The sequence below is a fragment of the Colossoma macropomum genome, unplaced genomic scaffold (genome assembly GCF_904425465.1).
Source record: "Colossoma macropomum unplaced genomic scaffold, Colossoma_macropomum, whole genome shotgun sequence".
NCBI classification, from domain to species: Eukaryota; Metazoa; Chordata; class Actinopteri; order Characiformes; family Serrasalmidae; genus Colossoma; species Colossoma macropomum.
Window position 1 is genome coordinate 20,390,973 of NW_023494810.1, and position 17,621 is coordinate 20,408,593.

The following is a 17,621-nucleotide window of genomic DNA, read 5'->3' on the forward strand; positions in this document are numbered from 1 at the left end:
TCCAGGGTGTTTCCTGCCTTCCACCCAGCACTCCAATATGTTCACACGCCTCCATCAGTATGAAACCTTTTGTGGAGAACATGGCCGGTTCCCATGGTGATACGATGTCTCAACTCAGGAAGTGTGACATTTTCACAGAACCATTTCTGTGCCACCAACAGCCAGAGGATTTCTGGGAAACGCAGCTCATCCTGTCCATTTCTTCTCAGCTCCAACTGGCAGAGAGATACTGTAAAAGAATTCAACTAACAACTTCAGTCACACCACGTCAGAGTCATCCTCCAGCATTGTGACTCAGCTGATAACAGGCAAAAATGCCACAACAATAAACAACCTCCCTAATGCGTTCTCTGACCGCTGAGGTGCTAAAAAGGTCTGGGCTGATGTGTCTAGCTATTCATGGATCTGAAGACACCCGGAGGTGTTGCCCTGAAAGCTGAAATGTACTGCTCGGCTGAGACGTTTCCATTTTAAGGATCGGCTGGTTGCTCTCCCACTCAGAGGCCTTCTGATGGTGGAACAGCCCAGGAAGCCTCCGTCACCCACACACTCACGCACACAGCCTCTGACTCACCCTGAAACCATGAGGGCTGAGCAGCAGAGCATCCTGCAGCTTAACTCACCCAGGCCTTACAGCAAGCTGAGGAGCCTCGCATTGAAGCCAATCAAACCTGTGCCATCTGGCCATATAACAAAAAATTATAGAGGGACAACAAAGAGTCTGTGACATCATGCTGAAACAGTGATGAGACAACGTTAAAATATTAAATTAAATTAAAATATACTAGTGTATATATGTACATATTCTGAGAAGTGCAAATCCATATACATGCATGTGTAGGTTTTTTCTTTTCCATCCAAGTAATGTCAATATTTTCACTGAAAACATGGAAAAAACATGCATGATAGTAATGATACATTTATACACACACAGGGACAGACATAAACATTAATGTTTTGTTAATTTTCAAACCGAAAAAACTAGTTAACACATCCTCTACAGGGAACAAACTTAAATATGGCATTTTTTTTTACATTTTAATCCTCAATTTCTATATCTATGCTGAGTTTAACATATTGGGGAAAAATAGGATATGCAGATAAAATGTGAAAGTACTTCTTGTTTAAATAAACATCATCTTATCCTATCCATATGTATCACTCTCCTCAGAAACCATACGCAACATCATGTAGGCTACCTGAACGACTTCATAATAAACAGTGCAACAATGGTGCAACACCAATATTGGTGTTGAGTCATAAAAGGGGTGCGGCATTGCTCAGTTATGAGTGGAGTAGGCAAGGCGCACGAAGTACGAGGTTACTTTCATCTTGCTGCGCACCTATCTCAAAATAATACTTGTAAGCTGTTTAAAACTGGTCGTTTGGAGCAGTAGTATAAAATACTCGCTTTTATGCAGTAAACAGCTCCAAACACAGTTTCATCCTGTGAAATGCGGAGTGGACTTAAGCTCTTCGGCGCACTGTTACGGCTCATTCAGACATGTCCAGCACGAACGCTATCTTTGCAAACAGCTCCTTTCCTGGCACGCTGTTTGTTTGCTCGCTATGCAAAAACTTCAACAGATGCGTGTTTTTTCCCCACCCGTATTTCGGCAGATCCAGCTGCCGCGCTGGGATTGACTCGCAGCGTCGCTCCTCCTGCGCCGATTCGACGGATTTTTGCGAGTGTGAACTCCTAGCCAATCATAGAGCAGAGAGGCGGGATCTGTCGGAATGCAGGTGGAGGAAAAATAATAACCCTCGCTGTAGTCTCGATTTCGTCAGACGCAGGAGGTGGAGCTTAGATGTTGCAATCGGGCTAAAGACAGCATCATCGAAGGCAGTCGAGTGGTAATGTTAGAGGAGCATAATAGGGGTCTCCGACTAAATAGAGATCTCACAGTCGGACGGTCAGGCGGAGGGGCCACACGTCTGATCTGTAATCTCGCTTATAAAGGGATCCTTGTTCCCGTTTGAAGGGAATACACACCGACCAAACAAAAACCGACCGAGCATTCACTCATTGCTCGTAATCCGACGAGTCCTCCGCTTCTGCTAGGCGAACTTTTTTTTGACAACTTGTTTTTTTTCGTTAGCCAAATTCAAGATATTCGGTTCGAGCTTAATTGCTTTCATTTGTTTGTGAAAGAGCTTCACTTCATTTTTCCCCACCGAGGACTGCACACGCTGTGGAAACTGAGAAAGAAATTGTGCGCAACATCGTTCATTCAGCGGGAATAAGGAACAAAGAGCTTCGTGCCGACAACATTAGCGCTCGCCGGTGTCTCTCAGACTTCAGGGACGGACTGTTATCTGGCATACAGCGGACGAAGAGAAAACTAAAGACTGCAACTAAGGAGAACCCAGAGGCCCATTCATTTTCTCACCAACACGAGCTGTTTTGGTACTTCGGCAAGTGGAATTGTAATTTAGCCTAATTAGACTACTGTCAGGAACGGGCGCCTCGTCAGAGTCAGACTGACTCGTGGCAGTTCTACTTCAGCCTGGCGAAGAGTTTCTGCCCAACTTCCTTCCATACATGCTATATATTCAGTGTACTTTAAGTATACTTTTCATTCGAGGTTTACGCGTTTCTTCTCTCAAGCTGGGAATGTGTTCACAAAGCTAAATCAGCCTTCAACTCGTGTTGACTGGAGTTACCATTGTTCTGTTTTGGAGAGGAGCGAGTTCCTTTGTCTGAGAGCGAGGTGAGTCAAACTGTACGTGTTAGCTCCCAACGCACCAGCACATTAAGAGTTACTCCTGTTTTAGTTTTCTAACAGGTCTCTTTGCTGTATACGTGTCCATTCCTGATTAGCTGTTTTCCCTCAGAAATTATAGCCTAATTGTGAAATAGTCCGGGTTAAACTTTAGAGGGAAAAGTGATGGTGCAACTCTTTCCTCAGCCACTCCTCACCACTGCGATAAGTGTTGTTTCGACTTTTTCAAAGCGATAGTTTTCTCACGTTCTCTTTTTCTTTTTTTAAGCTTACATTTCACCTGATGCTGCTTTTTTAGAAAAAGAAATATGTACTTATATGGATGTAATATGTGTAAAATCTGCGAATAGGCATAGGCAAGTGGAAAAACGAGACTGCACTACGTCACTTTGTGACGCGCTTGAATGTGTAATAACCCGGTGTGTGTGTGTGTGTGTGCGCGCGCGCGAGAGAGAGAGAGAGAGAGAGAGAGAGAGAGAGAGTGACTCACTCACTGGCTTTCGAAAGCGGCGGACAGTAACTTGAGTAACAGTCTGCTTGCATCAAGCAGTGGTGATCATCACTCAGGCGTTTCGGTGGCTCATATTTAGCTCCTTTGATGGAGCAGCGGATGTGAATCAGCGTTGCCTTCTAGATCCACATTGCCACATTAGTCTGTTGTCGCCCCCCATACGCTCTGGATTCAGTGTTCTTGCACGCACATTGCTCTAAAGCCAGCTAGACGAACTAGAACTGCGTGAACAAATATTGCACAACTCCTGGAACCACTGTGCAGGAGACAGAAAATATGCTCACTCATGCTCTTGCAAGGTTATGACCTTCATTCCTAACCCTGATTTCACCTTCCCTCTCCCCCAACAGATGAGCGTGAACCTCACAACACCCACGCTGCCTCTGCGACTGAAGCGAGTAGACTGCGAGGACTCCCAAAGCACAGAGACGCTGAAGTGTAAGCGCCGCAGGTTGAGCCAGCCCCCCTCCCCTGGCCTGGCCCCCTGCCTTCGACCCCTGACCCAGAGCTCAGAGCATGCGGGCCCAGAAAACCACCGTGTGTCCTCCATTGGGCCCTATGTTCTGCTGGAGGCCATAGAGGGCACACAAACGTACAGAGCTGTCCACCGTGTCACAGAGCAGCAATATACCTGTAAGGTAAGCTCACTGTCCTGCAGTATGATACTGGAGGGTCTTGCTAGCAAATGCTATACTTGTGCGTTCTACTGATGTTTGGATATTAAAAGGTAATCACTGCGTCTTTAGCAATGTACCTTTCCTCAGATAAGGTGTAGTGCCTGTTTTTGGCCTACCCCATGCAACCATGATTAGGTCATATCTGCAGGTTATTATTGTTCTTCACATGACTCACATGCACAAGAAGAGTAATAGCCTAATGATAGCCTTTGTTCTTTTTGCAGATCTATAATCAAGTTTGTTTGTGTTTCCATTTGTAGGTGTTTTCTATGAGGAAGTACCATGATCTCATTGCTCCGTACACCCGACTGCTGCCTCATGACAACATCTGTAAGATATCTGAGGTGATTATGGGGGAGCATAATGTGTATGTCTTCTTCGAGCGCAACTATGGCGACATGCACTCATATGTGCGCACCTGTAAGAGGTTACAAGAGGACGAGGCTGTGCGTCTCTTCAGGCAGATGGCATCAGCGGTTGCACACTGTCACGAAAACGGTGTCGTTCTCAGAGACCTCAAGCTGCGCAAGTTCGTCTTTGCCGATGCACAAAGGTCAGTTTAAGCAAATGGGTCAGTCACTGCTGCTGACATTGCTAACAATGAATGAACATGAATTGCCAGCAGTTGGCCCTATGAAATAGCTTTCATTGACAGCTACTAGCTTTCAATCACTGTTAGCGTTTATGCTTGAGCTATTCATTTAAGCATTTATGAGACAATTATTACTCATGGTAATAACTGTGCAAGTATGTAACAATGTAAGGATATCCTCTTGAAGATGGTTTCTTCTGACTAGCTGTAACAAAGATACAAAAGACTGAAAAAGAGTGAACTAAGAATCTTTCTTTTGTCTCCACAGAACAAAGCTGGTCTTGCAGAACCTGGAAGACTCCTGTCTTCTCAATGGAGATGACGACTCTCTCACAGACAAGCACGGCTGCCCAGCCTACGTTGGCCCAGAGATTTTGAATTCGCGCCACTCATACTCAGGGAAGGCGGCAGATATCTGGAGCCTGGGAGTGGTTCTTTACACCATGCTGGTGGGACGCTACCCCTTTCAGGATGTGGAGCCTGCAGCGCTGTTCAGCAAAATCCGCAGGGGTGCTTTCACCATCCCAGAGACTCTGTCCCCCAGGGCCAAATCTCTGGTGTGCTGCATGCTGAGGAAGTTGCCCTCAGAGCGGCTGGAGGCCCCAGATATTCTGCTGCACCCTTGGCTGCACTGTAGCACCACAGTCATCTCTAGTCAGCACCCTAGCTCCAGGCATTCTGCAGACCAAGTGGTCCCGGACTTTGACAAGAGTGAGGACGAGGACTGCTATTGAGGCTGGTAGAGTGAGCGTTCTCTCTCTCTCACACTCACCCTCTCACCCACCTGTGTTGGCTGGCACCGTAGAGAGTCCCTGCAGAGACTTTAGAGGGTGTGCAGCAGTCAAGTACAGGAAAAGGCTGAGAAGATTTCAGATTCCAAAAAAAGGTGAACAGCTTTATTGCTGTTTGTCATCAGGCAAAGAATCTGAGAGGCTTCAGTCAGGCTTTCTGGCCATTGTGGTGAAGTAGATACAGGACCACAATGCTTTGATAGCCTTCTTATTGCATCTGGGAACTACCTATGCTGATGTGGTCTCATCAGGAGAAAACAACCAAGGGCTGTGAAAATTTGAAAGACTTAAGTTGTGCATCGGCCGCTCTGCAAGCAGATTTGTCGTTCAAAGCACAACTGGACCTTCCTCAACCCGTCAGACTTGTGCAAAGACATTCACTTCAGCAGTATTGTGATTTCCATGTATATATGTCATACAGTGTACATTCACGTTGTTGGAGAGACTTTGAATCACTTGTCTGACACCTCTAACTTGAATCCTGGGATACTTGATGCACAGTATGTGCCTTTTTTTCATATGTACTGTTTACATAATTTGCAGTGGAAAAATGAGGTCGACTATTTAAAGTGCCTTTTTCACTAGGACAGTTGATGTTATGTAGTTGTATTTTTTTGGAGTAACCTACCAAAGATTTACTTTCACCGATCCTCATTTTAATGAGTGAATCTCAGTTTAGCTAAAGTGCTTTCCCACCTGGAGGTTTCATGTTCTGTACCAATAGGAGACATGTCTGTATTCTCATGACAAATCCTGGTCTTGATTCACTCAGAGAACATGGTAGAACAGGGAGGATAAAATTAATGCTGTGTTTATAGGTCGACCAGGAGCTGTACATAAAGTCCTGCTACAATTCTGTATAACCTTTCAGGAAAGACATTTCCTCAGTGCCAGGGTTTTTTCCTTTCTTTCATTGTTCTCTGAGGAACCTGTGATGTCATTATAGGCATGGTGACTTAGGTCATAGATAAATTAAAACATGATCTAAGGCATGAGTACTGTCTGTTATGTGTATGTGCTGTGGGTGGACTTAGTTAGACCCCGAAGGATACAGAGTGCTAGCTGACTTGCACCGCAGTTAAAGTTTCCATGTAATGGTAACGTGGTGTGTCTAACATGTGAAGCAAAACAAAGGCATTACATTTGATGTCAGTAGTGATGCCTGCATGCAGTGCTTTGACCCTCATGTTTGTCAAACTACTTTTTTGTGAAAATTGTAAATATCACTTTTGTAACTATGGCAAAAAGAACACTACACTTTTGTTCAGTTCCATGGGTTGATGTTTTAAGTATTTTGTTGTTGCCAGTACAAATAAAGAAAGGTTAAATAACATTTGTTTTTCCACAAATGTGACATATTTGCTGACAGAATTTGACTTATTTCAAGCCAAGTAATTCTTTAGAAAGTTCAATGTCAATGAACACAGACTTTCATGAGGTTTGACCCAGCAAGAGTCTGGAGATTTATTACACATACCACTTCAAAAACAGCACATTTTGGCAAAACTCCTTAAAAATAAAATCCATAAAAGCTTATTGCCCCATAAGCTGCCAAAATTAAAAACTCCTTGAATGTATAGAATCAGTGTAAAAACTTTATCTTAGACTTGTGTCTGGTTTTGAATATCTTCACACAAATAAATTAGCTATACCCCGAGTAACAAAAATGCACCTTTATAGCATTTAAAGTTTCATAAAACTTAAATCCCTTCCTACTAAACTCTGGAACTTAAGGAAGTAGGCTACTACAAAATAATGCACTGAAAGAATTAAGTCACACAGAATGAAAGGAGTTAAACACAAATCAACTGCACATTCACCAGCTGATTGATCTATACATTAAGAATCAATGGGTAAACTTCAATTTTTAAACATTGGCTTTAAAACTGTAAATGTACTGGACATTACATTTTACCCTACATCTCACAAAAGCCCTGTTAGAGCAGCTGCCACAATACATACTAATCTGAACACTAAGGAATTAACCACAAAATGTAATGAGTCACATTCTATACTTTTCAATAACAATACAGAACACTGAGCACTGAATGTGTCTTGAATGTGTTAGAATCTGAATTACACGTGTAATGTTTAGCTGAGGAAATCGATTGACCAGCTTTTAGCATACTAAGATGGCATTATTTACTTTGACATGTGGTCAAACCCCAGAAAGCTGATGGTCAGTTCAGAATGTCGCAACAGAACTGTAGTGTAACTCCACTATTCAGTGAGAAAAACAGTAGCAAACCTTACATTATACTCAGGTCAAGCAAATAATCATGCATTCGGTTTAGCTCTGTCTAATACTAGGACTGAAAATATTTCCAATTTTTTCAAGAAGCATGAGCTTTAGTATAACAAACAAAACACTGTGGAGACGCGCTGTGCTGCACTGTTCTTAAAAAATTAACATCCAAAACATGCACACAAATCCTAACTCCAGTAAAAACAATTGTGAACAAAGGAAAAGGAAGAGGACAGGAAAAGTTTCGTTATCTCACCCTCTCAACATTTAGATTAGAACTGGTACAAACTAGTGAGCTCTGGTGACTGAACTTATTTTCTGCAATAAAACCTTACATACTGTTGATATTTATGCAGCAGTTGGTGATATCAGAGAGGTAAGCAAGCTCAAGAAAATTTCAGCCTGGGATATAAGCCTAAAATTGTAATATCTTTAATGCTGGTTTAGTCTATCTGTGAGAAAAAAGCATAGCAAAAAAAACTATACTTTTGTCCCAAGTAATGGTTAATACAAATACAGACAAATCTATCAAACAAGATATGTGTATTAGGTTAAAAAAATTGTGCATCTAAATAACAACTGTCTTTGTTATCCATAAATGGGAAAAGTGAACACTGTACAAACACAAAGCTAATTCTGGAATTTTTGTGTTATGTTTAGTTTCCCCTCAGGCACACTACACTTGGGGGACAGTGGTGGCTCTGGAATCTGGATATTAGAACATACAGGAGCCCCTAGAGACTGGTTTGGAGAGGGCACCATGGATAGGCCATGTAAGTCGACCACTAACTCGAAATGTCCCTCCTCTGAACAATGCATTTGTGCCTTTAAGCACAGCAATTTGCCTTTGGTGCAAGGGTGCTGGACGTACTTCTTTCCCACCCGCTGGAAATAAGCAATGAATGTCATGCACATACAACAAGTAGTTTAAAAAATAAAAATTCTCATGAAAAAACAAAACTTTAACCAACATACCAAAAACATGCCTCATATCTTTGGTGCTTGATCCCCCAACGTCACAGCAAAATAAAATAAAAAAAGTTCAAAATGTGATGGCTTGAAAAATCAAACAATGCTTAAAGCTTAACAGACACAAAAGATAGTGACACGTGGGTCGACAATTGCACGGTGCAATCCGCCCCCTGGTGGCAGGAGACTCAGGAATAGTTTTGAAAACAGAATTGTGAGAGGGATTGGAAAAACTAACAAACGCCTGGTCCACTGCATATGATGATGGGTCTAAAATAATTATTATAAAACATGTAACAGGCTCATTCTCTATTAGGAGGTGAACAGAAAAAAATGCCTCAAAACTGATATTACATCAGCACGCAATTTTTAGTCTTAAATAAGATAAAACAGTCCAACAGCAACTGGTAAAAAGAAAAAGCAAAATTATACACCAAAAACGCCTGAATACATATAAAACCCCTGTGCTGATCTCATTCTCACAGAAATCCTCCAAAAACACAGATTTATTCTGTCATATGGTGAAAGCAAGAAACATAACAGATAATGACTTATGAAGTATAAGGGCAAAAGTAAAACTAGACTCTATGAGAGATATCCATGTTGTTCAGAGGCATTCAGGAGCAAAGCTCTGGAATTACGGCACCTTCACTGGGCACATAAAGCTCCATACCTGCAAGGGAAAATACTGTTACAGGAGATAGCTGTTGTTCTAGTAGTTCAGGTACTTACACATTACTGCTGATGAAACTGATCCTTTCATTTGGACATTTGAATTTCTTAAAACAGATATTCCACTTTAACATTTGGCTTGCTAAATTACCTTTTTATACATCTGCCCTCACCTCTCCTCATCCATGTTCTCTTCTTCCTCCTCCTCCCTGATAGCTGCCTTCATCCAAGTCTAGATCCAACTCTGTGCCAATACCAGAGTCCCGTGGAGCCATGAAAAGACTGGATCCAAAAACAGTCATTACACAAACGCAAACACTATTTTTAAATATTTAAAGTGTTTACGCTACATGCTCAAGAAACCTGCTGAATCCATAATTAAGTGCACAGAATTAATGAGCATGTGCTTGCATAAACATTTTCTTCTGTCTCAAGAACTTCACCTGACAGAGCGGCATGTTAAGAACACGATCCTTTTCAGCCTTTTGTTGTAGAAGAAATAGTTGAAGGACCACAGGTTGCCCTCTTCTCCATAAGGATCTGAATCAAGGTCTGGATTATAACTGAAATGAGGGGAAAGAAGCCATTAATAGACAAATGTGGGAGAGATAAGCATCTTCTCAAAAAGTTCAAATATCAAAGAACAAAGTACTGTCATCTCAGACAGACACAATGTCACTCAACCTCAGGACCTCAGCTCAACTGACTATTATTGCCTTTTCACTGGACAGAGCAGTAAGCCATGGCGCCTTTACTAATCTAACCTATCTGTGCCCTGTTCGAGTACCTGTGTCCAGTTCCCATCATACTGGTTCCCAAGAAAGAAGGCAGGTTCTCTGGAGTCTGTGTGATTGTCTGTGTGACAGTGACATGATTTTGCATGTGAGCTAATAATAAAAGAAAACACTAACAGTGATCTGACTCATGCAGTGATTCGGTAACAACAGAACATTTGTAAAATTCTGACAAGTCCTGCCTCACTTAGTTATTGCTGCTACATTCGTCTTGCAGCTCTGGCTACCTGGTGGTAATCGTAGCACGATCAGACTAATGCCGGCCTTACACCAAACGACTTTTCAAGCGATTTCACTGTCGCAGACAAATATCCATGTCGGGATAAAATCATGAGTGTCTTGCTAGAGTTGCGTCGCGCTCGCGTCATCTCGATCGTTTAGTGTAAGGTGGTCAAGATTGTGGTCTTAAGTCAGCCCTTTTCTCGTCTTGACGCTGCAACAAAATCAAGCATGTGCGCGGCGCAGGAGGTAGAGAGAGAGAGAGAGAGAGAGAGAGAGAGAGAGAGAGAGAGAGAGAGAATGTACGTGTGAGTGCCTGAAATCTCGAAATCTCTGTAAAAACAGCAAATCTGCTCCAATTTAATACAATAATCACATTAACTTAAAATGTAAACTGACTGATTTAATATTTCATGTTTTTTTTTGCTTTCTGTTACACTGTTTGTTTTTTATGGTTTAGTGCATAATATCCAATCAACAAGGCTGATGCATGTTGTGTTGATGTGATAAATCTTTGTTAAATAAAAAAGTAACTGCACATTTTACAGGTTAATTAAAAGATTCTGGGTGATGATCTGACCAGAATATACTGTTCTACAGTGACCTGGGCTGAGCCCCAGATCTTTACATGCTCAGTCAATGTATCTTCCCATCTGTACCACTATAGAGTGGAAGGAAAAGGGTTTCTCTGCTTGTATATTTCCACCAGGTGCATGATGGGAAATAATCTCAAAAGTCTAGTTGCAGTCTTGTAAATAGTGACACTGCAAGATTTCCTGTCTTTTCAAAATTATAATCTATGACTAAAAACTGTGACACTGTCTTTAGATGTGAGAGGGTGTCAGACTTTAGTCTTTCAAACGTCTTTTCAAAGTCTTCTAGTGTATGGTTAGCATAAAACATCCAGTAATACAAAGGAAAGCACAAAGAAGAGAAAGCAAACTGGCTTTAGAAGATGTTCAGTGCTTGAGAAATTATGAAATATGAGTGTTGGCCAATTCAAAGCAAACATAAAAAAAAAGATTCTGAAAAACATGTTTATACTGAACCACGGAAATCACTTAGCCAGACAACATTAAAGCAGTCAGTTTTCATGTCTAACAAGGAGGAGGTTTCATAAATTAAACACCCTTATAAACATTTTTACCATTAAAATCTTTAGCAAGAACAGCAATTTATCCAGTTTTTATATTATGTGACATATTAATCTGGTAATAGTCCTAACTGCATACAGACCACAGGAATATCTATATATTGTTCAATTATGTTTCGCACAATAAAAATATTTTACATTTACATCAGTTGTTAAATATGGTTCTTATTATTAAAACTAGGCTAGTCTTAAACATCTAAACTGGTTATATACCAACTAGTAGATACCATTCATGTGTGTGGTATGCACATATAGTTTAATCCAAAGTTTTTCAGCTTCAGGAAAGAGATAAAAACACTACCCTCAACAAGATTGAGCATTGTATGTTGTTAAGCAACACTTTCCCACCAATTTCTAGCCTAATAATTTACAGCAACTGCAGTTCTCACTGTAAATTTGTTCTGAGGAATTTTCCATACAAGTAGCATTTAGAGACCATTACAAATGTATGAGAGGCGTGTCAATCATAATTTTGCAAAGAGCTGATTGTGTTTAGCCAATCAACAGTGTGCACTATTTAAAATATGTCCCTATTCAGTGTGCTTGGTACCATGGCAAGAAGGGTAACCAAATTCAGCACAGCAACTCAGGTAAGGTAAGGGTCACTTGTCAATGGAAATGATGACAAAATGTTAGAATATGGATCTGTACCATGCCATACTGCACTGTCCTGTGGAAAAGGGCTATCATGAATGTATGTGGGTATTTCCAGAATGTTTTGCAAGTATGTGCATTAAGATAGGCTGTACCTGTAAATATCACACTCAGCCAGGCTGATCTCATTGTCAATGGCCTCCCAGAGCTGAGGCTGCAGGCGACTGTATGCCTCCCCAGCAGCAGCAGACAAACTACTGTTCACTGCGTTAAACACCTGAAAAAATACCACACCATGAAACAGACCAGTACCCTTTGTTTTACTGGTACACTGTCCTAGCTAGGATCATACAAAGCATTATACCAGTTCTTGTTACATAAACTTGTTATATGTTTTAATTACCATTACAATAAAGCAACTGTGGTCTAAGAATAAAATTGTAATAGTAAAATTGTCTACTAAAAATAAAAATAGTCTCTTTTAACCACTTTTTAACATGCCTTGTACTTCTGTCAAGATTTTAACTTCCTTACCCAGTTGACACTGGGCTCTCTGCTGAAATCGTGGCCTCTGGTGCGGCTGAAGTCATAGTCCGGCCTAAAGGACTCATTGAGAGTGGCAATCAAGTAGAACAGAGTCTTTCTGCTGCACTTATCTGAGAGAGGACCCTCCCCTTCATCGCCACTTTGACTGTGGCTCAGCCTGAGAGGAAAACCATGTACATGCACATATGGCATATAAAACAAACCACAAATGTGTCCTGTCATTTAAAGCTCTGATTTAAGGTCTAAAGGTTTTGCCCAACCTAGTCATTCTCTTACTTGTTGGGGCTGACTCCAGAGGTCTGTGGAGGGGACAGTGCCTCCAGCACATGAGGCAGTCCCTCCTGACAGAACTGCTTAAACATCTGCTTGTCTTCACCTGCCATTTTGCAGGAGTAACTTTCAATCCTAGCAGAGACAACAAAACACCACAACACGGACAGTGACCCAAGATGCAGATTAGATAAATGGAATGCAGTAAAAAGATACAGACAACACACTAAATACATACTACAATCAGCTCAGTACAATATAAAGTATGAGTAGATCTGTCGCTGTACATCAAACAATTTCTGCAAAGCATCATTTAATGCACAGGTTTCCCAACCCTGGTCATGGAGTACCCACTGCTCTGCACATTTTAGTGTTTTCCTGCTGCCACTTCATCGCAGGAAGGGCTTGTTAATTAAATTATTAGTCAGATAAGGTGCGTAGGAGCCATAAAAAACACTAAAATGTGCAAGGCAAGGGGTGCCCCAGGAACAGGGGTGAGAACCATTGATCTAATGGGAGGAAACCAATCATCTCCCTCTGATTACTTATTGAGTTATCCTATATGGTTCTAGGAGAAATGTTTTAGTTGTACAGAAACTTTATAGTATGCGTAGCTTCTTACAATCTGAAAACAGTTCTTTGCATTGGCTTATCTAATTTATGAAAAAAGTTGTTTAAAGAAATATCCATTTAAAAATGGTAGAGATGGCACAAAACCACTTTTTCTTTTCCAATACCAATACTGAAATCTTGATTATCAGCCAGTACCGATACCTAACCAACTTTTTATTGTGAAGACTACTAAGCTGTAAAAGGAGCTATTTTAATGGAAGCACTAAAACAGGCCATCTTGCTCAAAATACCCAAACACTGACTGGCCCACAGAAAGTAACAAACAGCTAACAACATTACATAAAAATGTTTTCAAAAAACATTGTGTTATGTTTTTAATAAGGTCCAACAAACTGTCATTTTAGGAATAAAGACTTTTGTATTATTATTTCGTGTGTTAGGCTTTAGTGCTGACATGACTGTTCACAAAGTTTTCTGCGAACTTACCGTCCTATTATCTTGCAGTCTCCCGTCTCTATCGTGAGCTGCGTGTTTATGGCCTCAAAACTTGAATTTTCTAAAAGCTTCATGGTCTGTTTGATGATTTACGGCTATTTTGACAGAAACTGACGACAACGGCCCCTCTGAACCCTCACAGACCTACTAGATAACGCTCAGGTAAACAGTTAACCTAAAAGAGTAGCTAAGCGCACGCAAACCATCAGTTCGAATTTGCTACAAAAACCTGGTAACGTTAGCTAACTGCACGTTATTTCGGCAGACCCTGACATTTAAATACCACAAAAAACTCGCGCTAACGTTACAAACACACTGTTAACTCACTAGGTTAGCTAAATTCTCTCGCAGCAGTGTTTTTGACTCGCCCACCGCTAGCGATGCAAATCATGAAGCCCGAGGCAACAACAAACAGGCTTGCGCTCCCAATTTACTCAAAATTTCACAAAGTCACAGACCTCCTCCTGCAGTTTAGGAACGCGTTAAAAATCTTTGTCGCGGGCTTATCGCACTTCTATGTCTAATAAATATGTCCTCCTTCTTACTGTGAAATTTCCAGTACCTTCCATTAAACAAGCTAAAATTGCGAGGGAAATTATGCATCCCAGCTACTGAATCCGCGCTCAGGCAAAAACGCAAGGCCTATGCAAGCCTTTCTCCTCGGTGTTTCGTTGTCTTTGAAAGGAGTTTTTAAAAAGATAAATATTTATTTGTCGCAATATTAGCTGCGCAGCTAAACTAAGTTTAGCCCTTTCCTGACGCTGTTCTCTCTGAAGTAGCTGAAGTCAAAGACGAACACTGTGAGCTTACTGCCACCTGCAGGACCGGAGCACGAACTAAGTAAATTCAGAGGAGTTGGGACACTTGTGTGGTTTTGAAGCAGAGAGGATACATAACCTTATAGCATATGGCAAACTAGATGTTCATACCGCCACCTACCGTGCTATTGTCCGATCAGGATCCAGTCAGCATGAGCTTAAAAGAAAAAAATGAGAAGGAGAGAGGAAGAAAGAGAAACCAACCTTAATTTACAACGTATTTTATTCTCATAAATCGCCTCATGTGAACTGGTATCATGTAAGTATGCAAACAAAACCCTCTTAGCAACCCTTCCTGCCACTTTAAACCCATGTGACCCCATAAATCTAGAAAAGCCTCTCTCTCTGCTACTTATTTCTTACAAAAGAAAAGTAACCTCCGTGCTATGTTGCCCATGTGTGAAACACAAAGACCACGGGTTAGGCCCGTGGCACAATCCTATCTGGGCCGCCAAATTATGTGAATTTTCTATTAATTTCACAATACGCTGTACTACAATCCCCAGCATGCACTGCAACGTACCGTGCGCTCCGCTCCTAATCAATTATTACATTTTGCAATTTGGCTGGAACGCCCTTGTAAGTGTCCCATCTGCACATAAGGCTAAATTATCCATTATCCACACCCACACACACACACACACACATATCATTGGGATCAGTGGATCATTCTCAGCACTGCAGTGATGACACTGACGTGGTGGTGGTGTGTTAGTGTGTGTTGCGCTGGTCTGAGTGGATCAGACACAGCAGTGCTGCTGGAGTTTTTAAACACCTCAGTGTCACTGCTGGACTGAGAATAGTCCACCAACCAAAAATATCCAGCCAACATCGTCCTGTGGGCAGCATCCTGTGACCCCTGATAAAGGACAAGAGGATGACCAACACAAACTGTGCAGCAGCAGATGAGCTATCGTCTCTGACTTTACATCTACAAGGTGGACTGACAAGGTAGGAGTGTCTAATAGAGTGGACAGTGAGTGGACACAGTGTTTAAAAACTCCAGCAGCACTTGATCCACTCGTACCAGCGCAACACATATTAACACACCACCACCACGTCAGTGTTACTGCAGTGCTGAGAATGTTGCACCACCCAAATAGTACCTGCTCTGTGAGGGTCCATGGGGGTCCTGACCACTGAGGAACAGGGTAAAAGTGGGCTAACAAAGTATGCAGAGAAACAGATGGACTACAGTCTGTTAATGCAGCTACAAAGTACATATATATATATTTAGAAGGGCATTCCAGCCAAATTGCAAAATGTAACCATTGCTTCATCTGTTGTAAATATGTTGGGTAGTTTAACACAGCATGCTTGAAATAAAAATTAAGAAATGTATGAAAAACATCCATTTATAATTTCTGTGGTGCAATACCCCAAAAACTAAAAGGAGACCACACATTGAAATTTAAATTGAGACAGATTATATTATATATATATTATATATATATATATATATATATATATATATATATATATATATATCATTAAAAAGTAAACATTAACTAAAGAATTCTGCAGGGTCTCCTGAATTAAAAGCTCATTAAGGAATCGAGATCTAAATATCGGTACATATATAGTATATAAAAGCTAGGACTCTTGAACATTGATGACTTACACCCAGAGTTCCTTCTTTGGACATGTTGCTGACTTCAAATTGATGCACAACCTCAGAGGTTTATTGGAACAAAAGATGTTCCTGGCTGTGGAGAAACAAATGTATCATGGTATAGCCTTTCAGATATGCCCAAACGGTGTTGCTCAAACAAGTCTAATCCAAACAGTTTGTTCTGTACACTCCAGCCCAGACTGGTTTTTGAATAAGCCACATCACAGGGTAGCCAATCAGAACAGACATCATTTATATATATATCAGTATTTTTTACAATAACAACAACAAAAAATTCTAAGGGATACAGAGATGGTGGAAAAAAGGTGAAATGCGATATAATCGGTTAATATTATTTTTTCCTGCCCACTGTTGCATGGTGAAGCAAACAAAAGTCAACATTTTAATGGAAGATTATGGGAAAACAATATTTATTTATTTTGAACAATATGGCAAATGTGCCATATTGTGTGCAGGAACATGAACTAACAAAATAAAGGTCCACTTTGATTTCAAGTTCAAATGCATTTAAAAGACACATGGTAAGTATGATGACATACAAATTTCTAGGGTTATGGTTACTTCTGTTTTATCAAGAATTGCATAATTTCTTGTACCCCTGGTTTTAGAATGTGTAGGTAATGACAGTGATTTAACATAGTGTAATACTTCATCAGTGTTTGATAACTGGCTACTGATAATGTATTTTAAATTTGGAAGGAACAACCCACCTTATCTCTCCATATGTCCCATTCAATGAATATGTTTTTAATCCACCATCCACCAAGTCAAGAGATTGAAGTGGGCATACAATTTCACACAAGCAATTAATAGTGAACATACTGAATGTGTGGAAATTTCATATATATGTAATGAACGAGGTATGGAGGCAGGATTCAGGTGCAAGTGGAGTCCAGAGTTTACAGAGTCTGGGTAACGGTCAGTGGAGGCAAGCAGAGTGGAGATATCCATAAGGAAACCAGGAACCAAAAGAAAATCAAAACCACATAATAATCACAAACTCAAAAATTACAAACTAAGGAGGTAAGACAATTAACAAAATACATGTAGAAATTACAAGGAAAACCAAACAGGAGGTAAACCAGAAACAAGAAGATAATCCAGGGAACCATGAGGAGAAAAACATGCAAGGTACCAAACAATGCACAACAAAGGACAGGGCTGTAAAAAGGAGAATATACACATGGACAAAGAACTAGGCTTCACTGAAGGGCGTCCAAAATTTCCTGAGCCCAGGCCAAGCTGTCATTCATTTCTGACAACGCAGCAAGTCTTCCTAATCATCCAGGGTAGAGGAGCTTCCTGATTGTCCTGCTGCTTGCTGTTTGAGTCTGTTCTCTTACATG

General features: G+C 40.9%; 2 protein-coding genes across 3 annotated transcripts; one reads left to right on the forward strand and one right to left on the reverse strand.

Annotated features, from left to right (window-relative positions):
• Positions 1-1,812: 1,812 nt before the first annotated feature.
• On the forward strand, positions 1,813-5,769 carry trib3 (tribbles pseudokinase 3). The gene is made up of 4 exons (XM_036559051.1): positions 1,813-2,711; positions 3,585-3,872; positions 4,172-4,464; positions 4,772-5,769. The coding sequence occupies exons 2-4, from the start codon at positions 3,585-3,587 to the stop codon at positions 5,235-5,237; spliced, it is 1,047 nt and encodes a 348-aa protein (XP_036414944.1). The 5' UTR covers positions 1,813-2,711; the 3' UTR covers positions 5,238-5,769.
• An 808-nt stretch (positions 5,770-6,577) lies between these two features.
• On the reverse strand, positions 6,578-14,621 carry maf1a (MAF1 homolog, negative regulator of RNA polymerase III a). Of its 2 annotated transcripts, none has more exons than XM_036559053.1 (7): positions 13,816-14,621; positions 12,763-12,891; positions 12,475-12,643; positions 12,096-12,217; positions 9,624-9,743; positions 9,332-9,462; positions 6,578-9,181 (listed from the first exon to the last, which is right to left on the reverse strand). In XM_036559053.1, exons 1-6 carry the CDS (start codon positions 13,896-13,898, stop codon positions 9,360-9,362), a joined length of 726 nt encoding a protein of 241 aa, XP_036414946.1. In that variant the 5' UTR covers positions 13,899-14,621; the 3' UTR covers positions 6,578-9,181; positions 9,332-9,359. The 2 variants fall into 2 exon arrangements, with proteins under 2 accessions (XP_036414946.1, XP_036414945.1); XM_036559052.1 differs by having other exon boundaries at positions 9,354-9,462; positions 13,816-14,619.
• Positions 14,622-17,621: the final 3,000 nt, after the last annotated feature.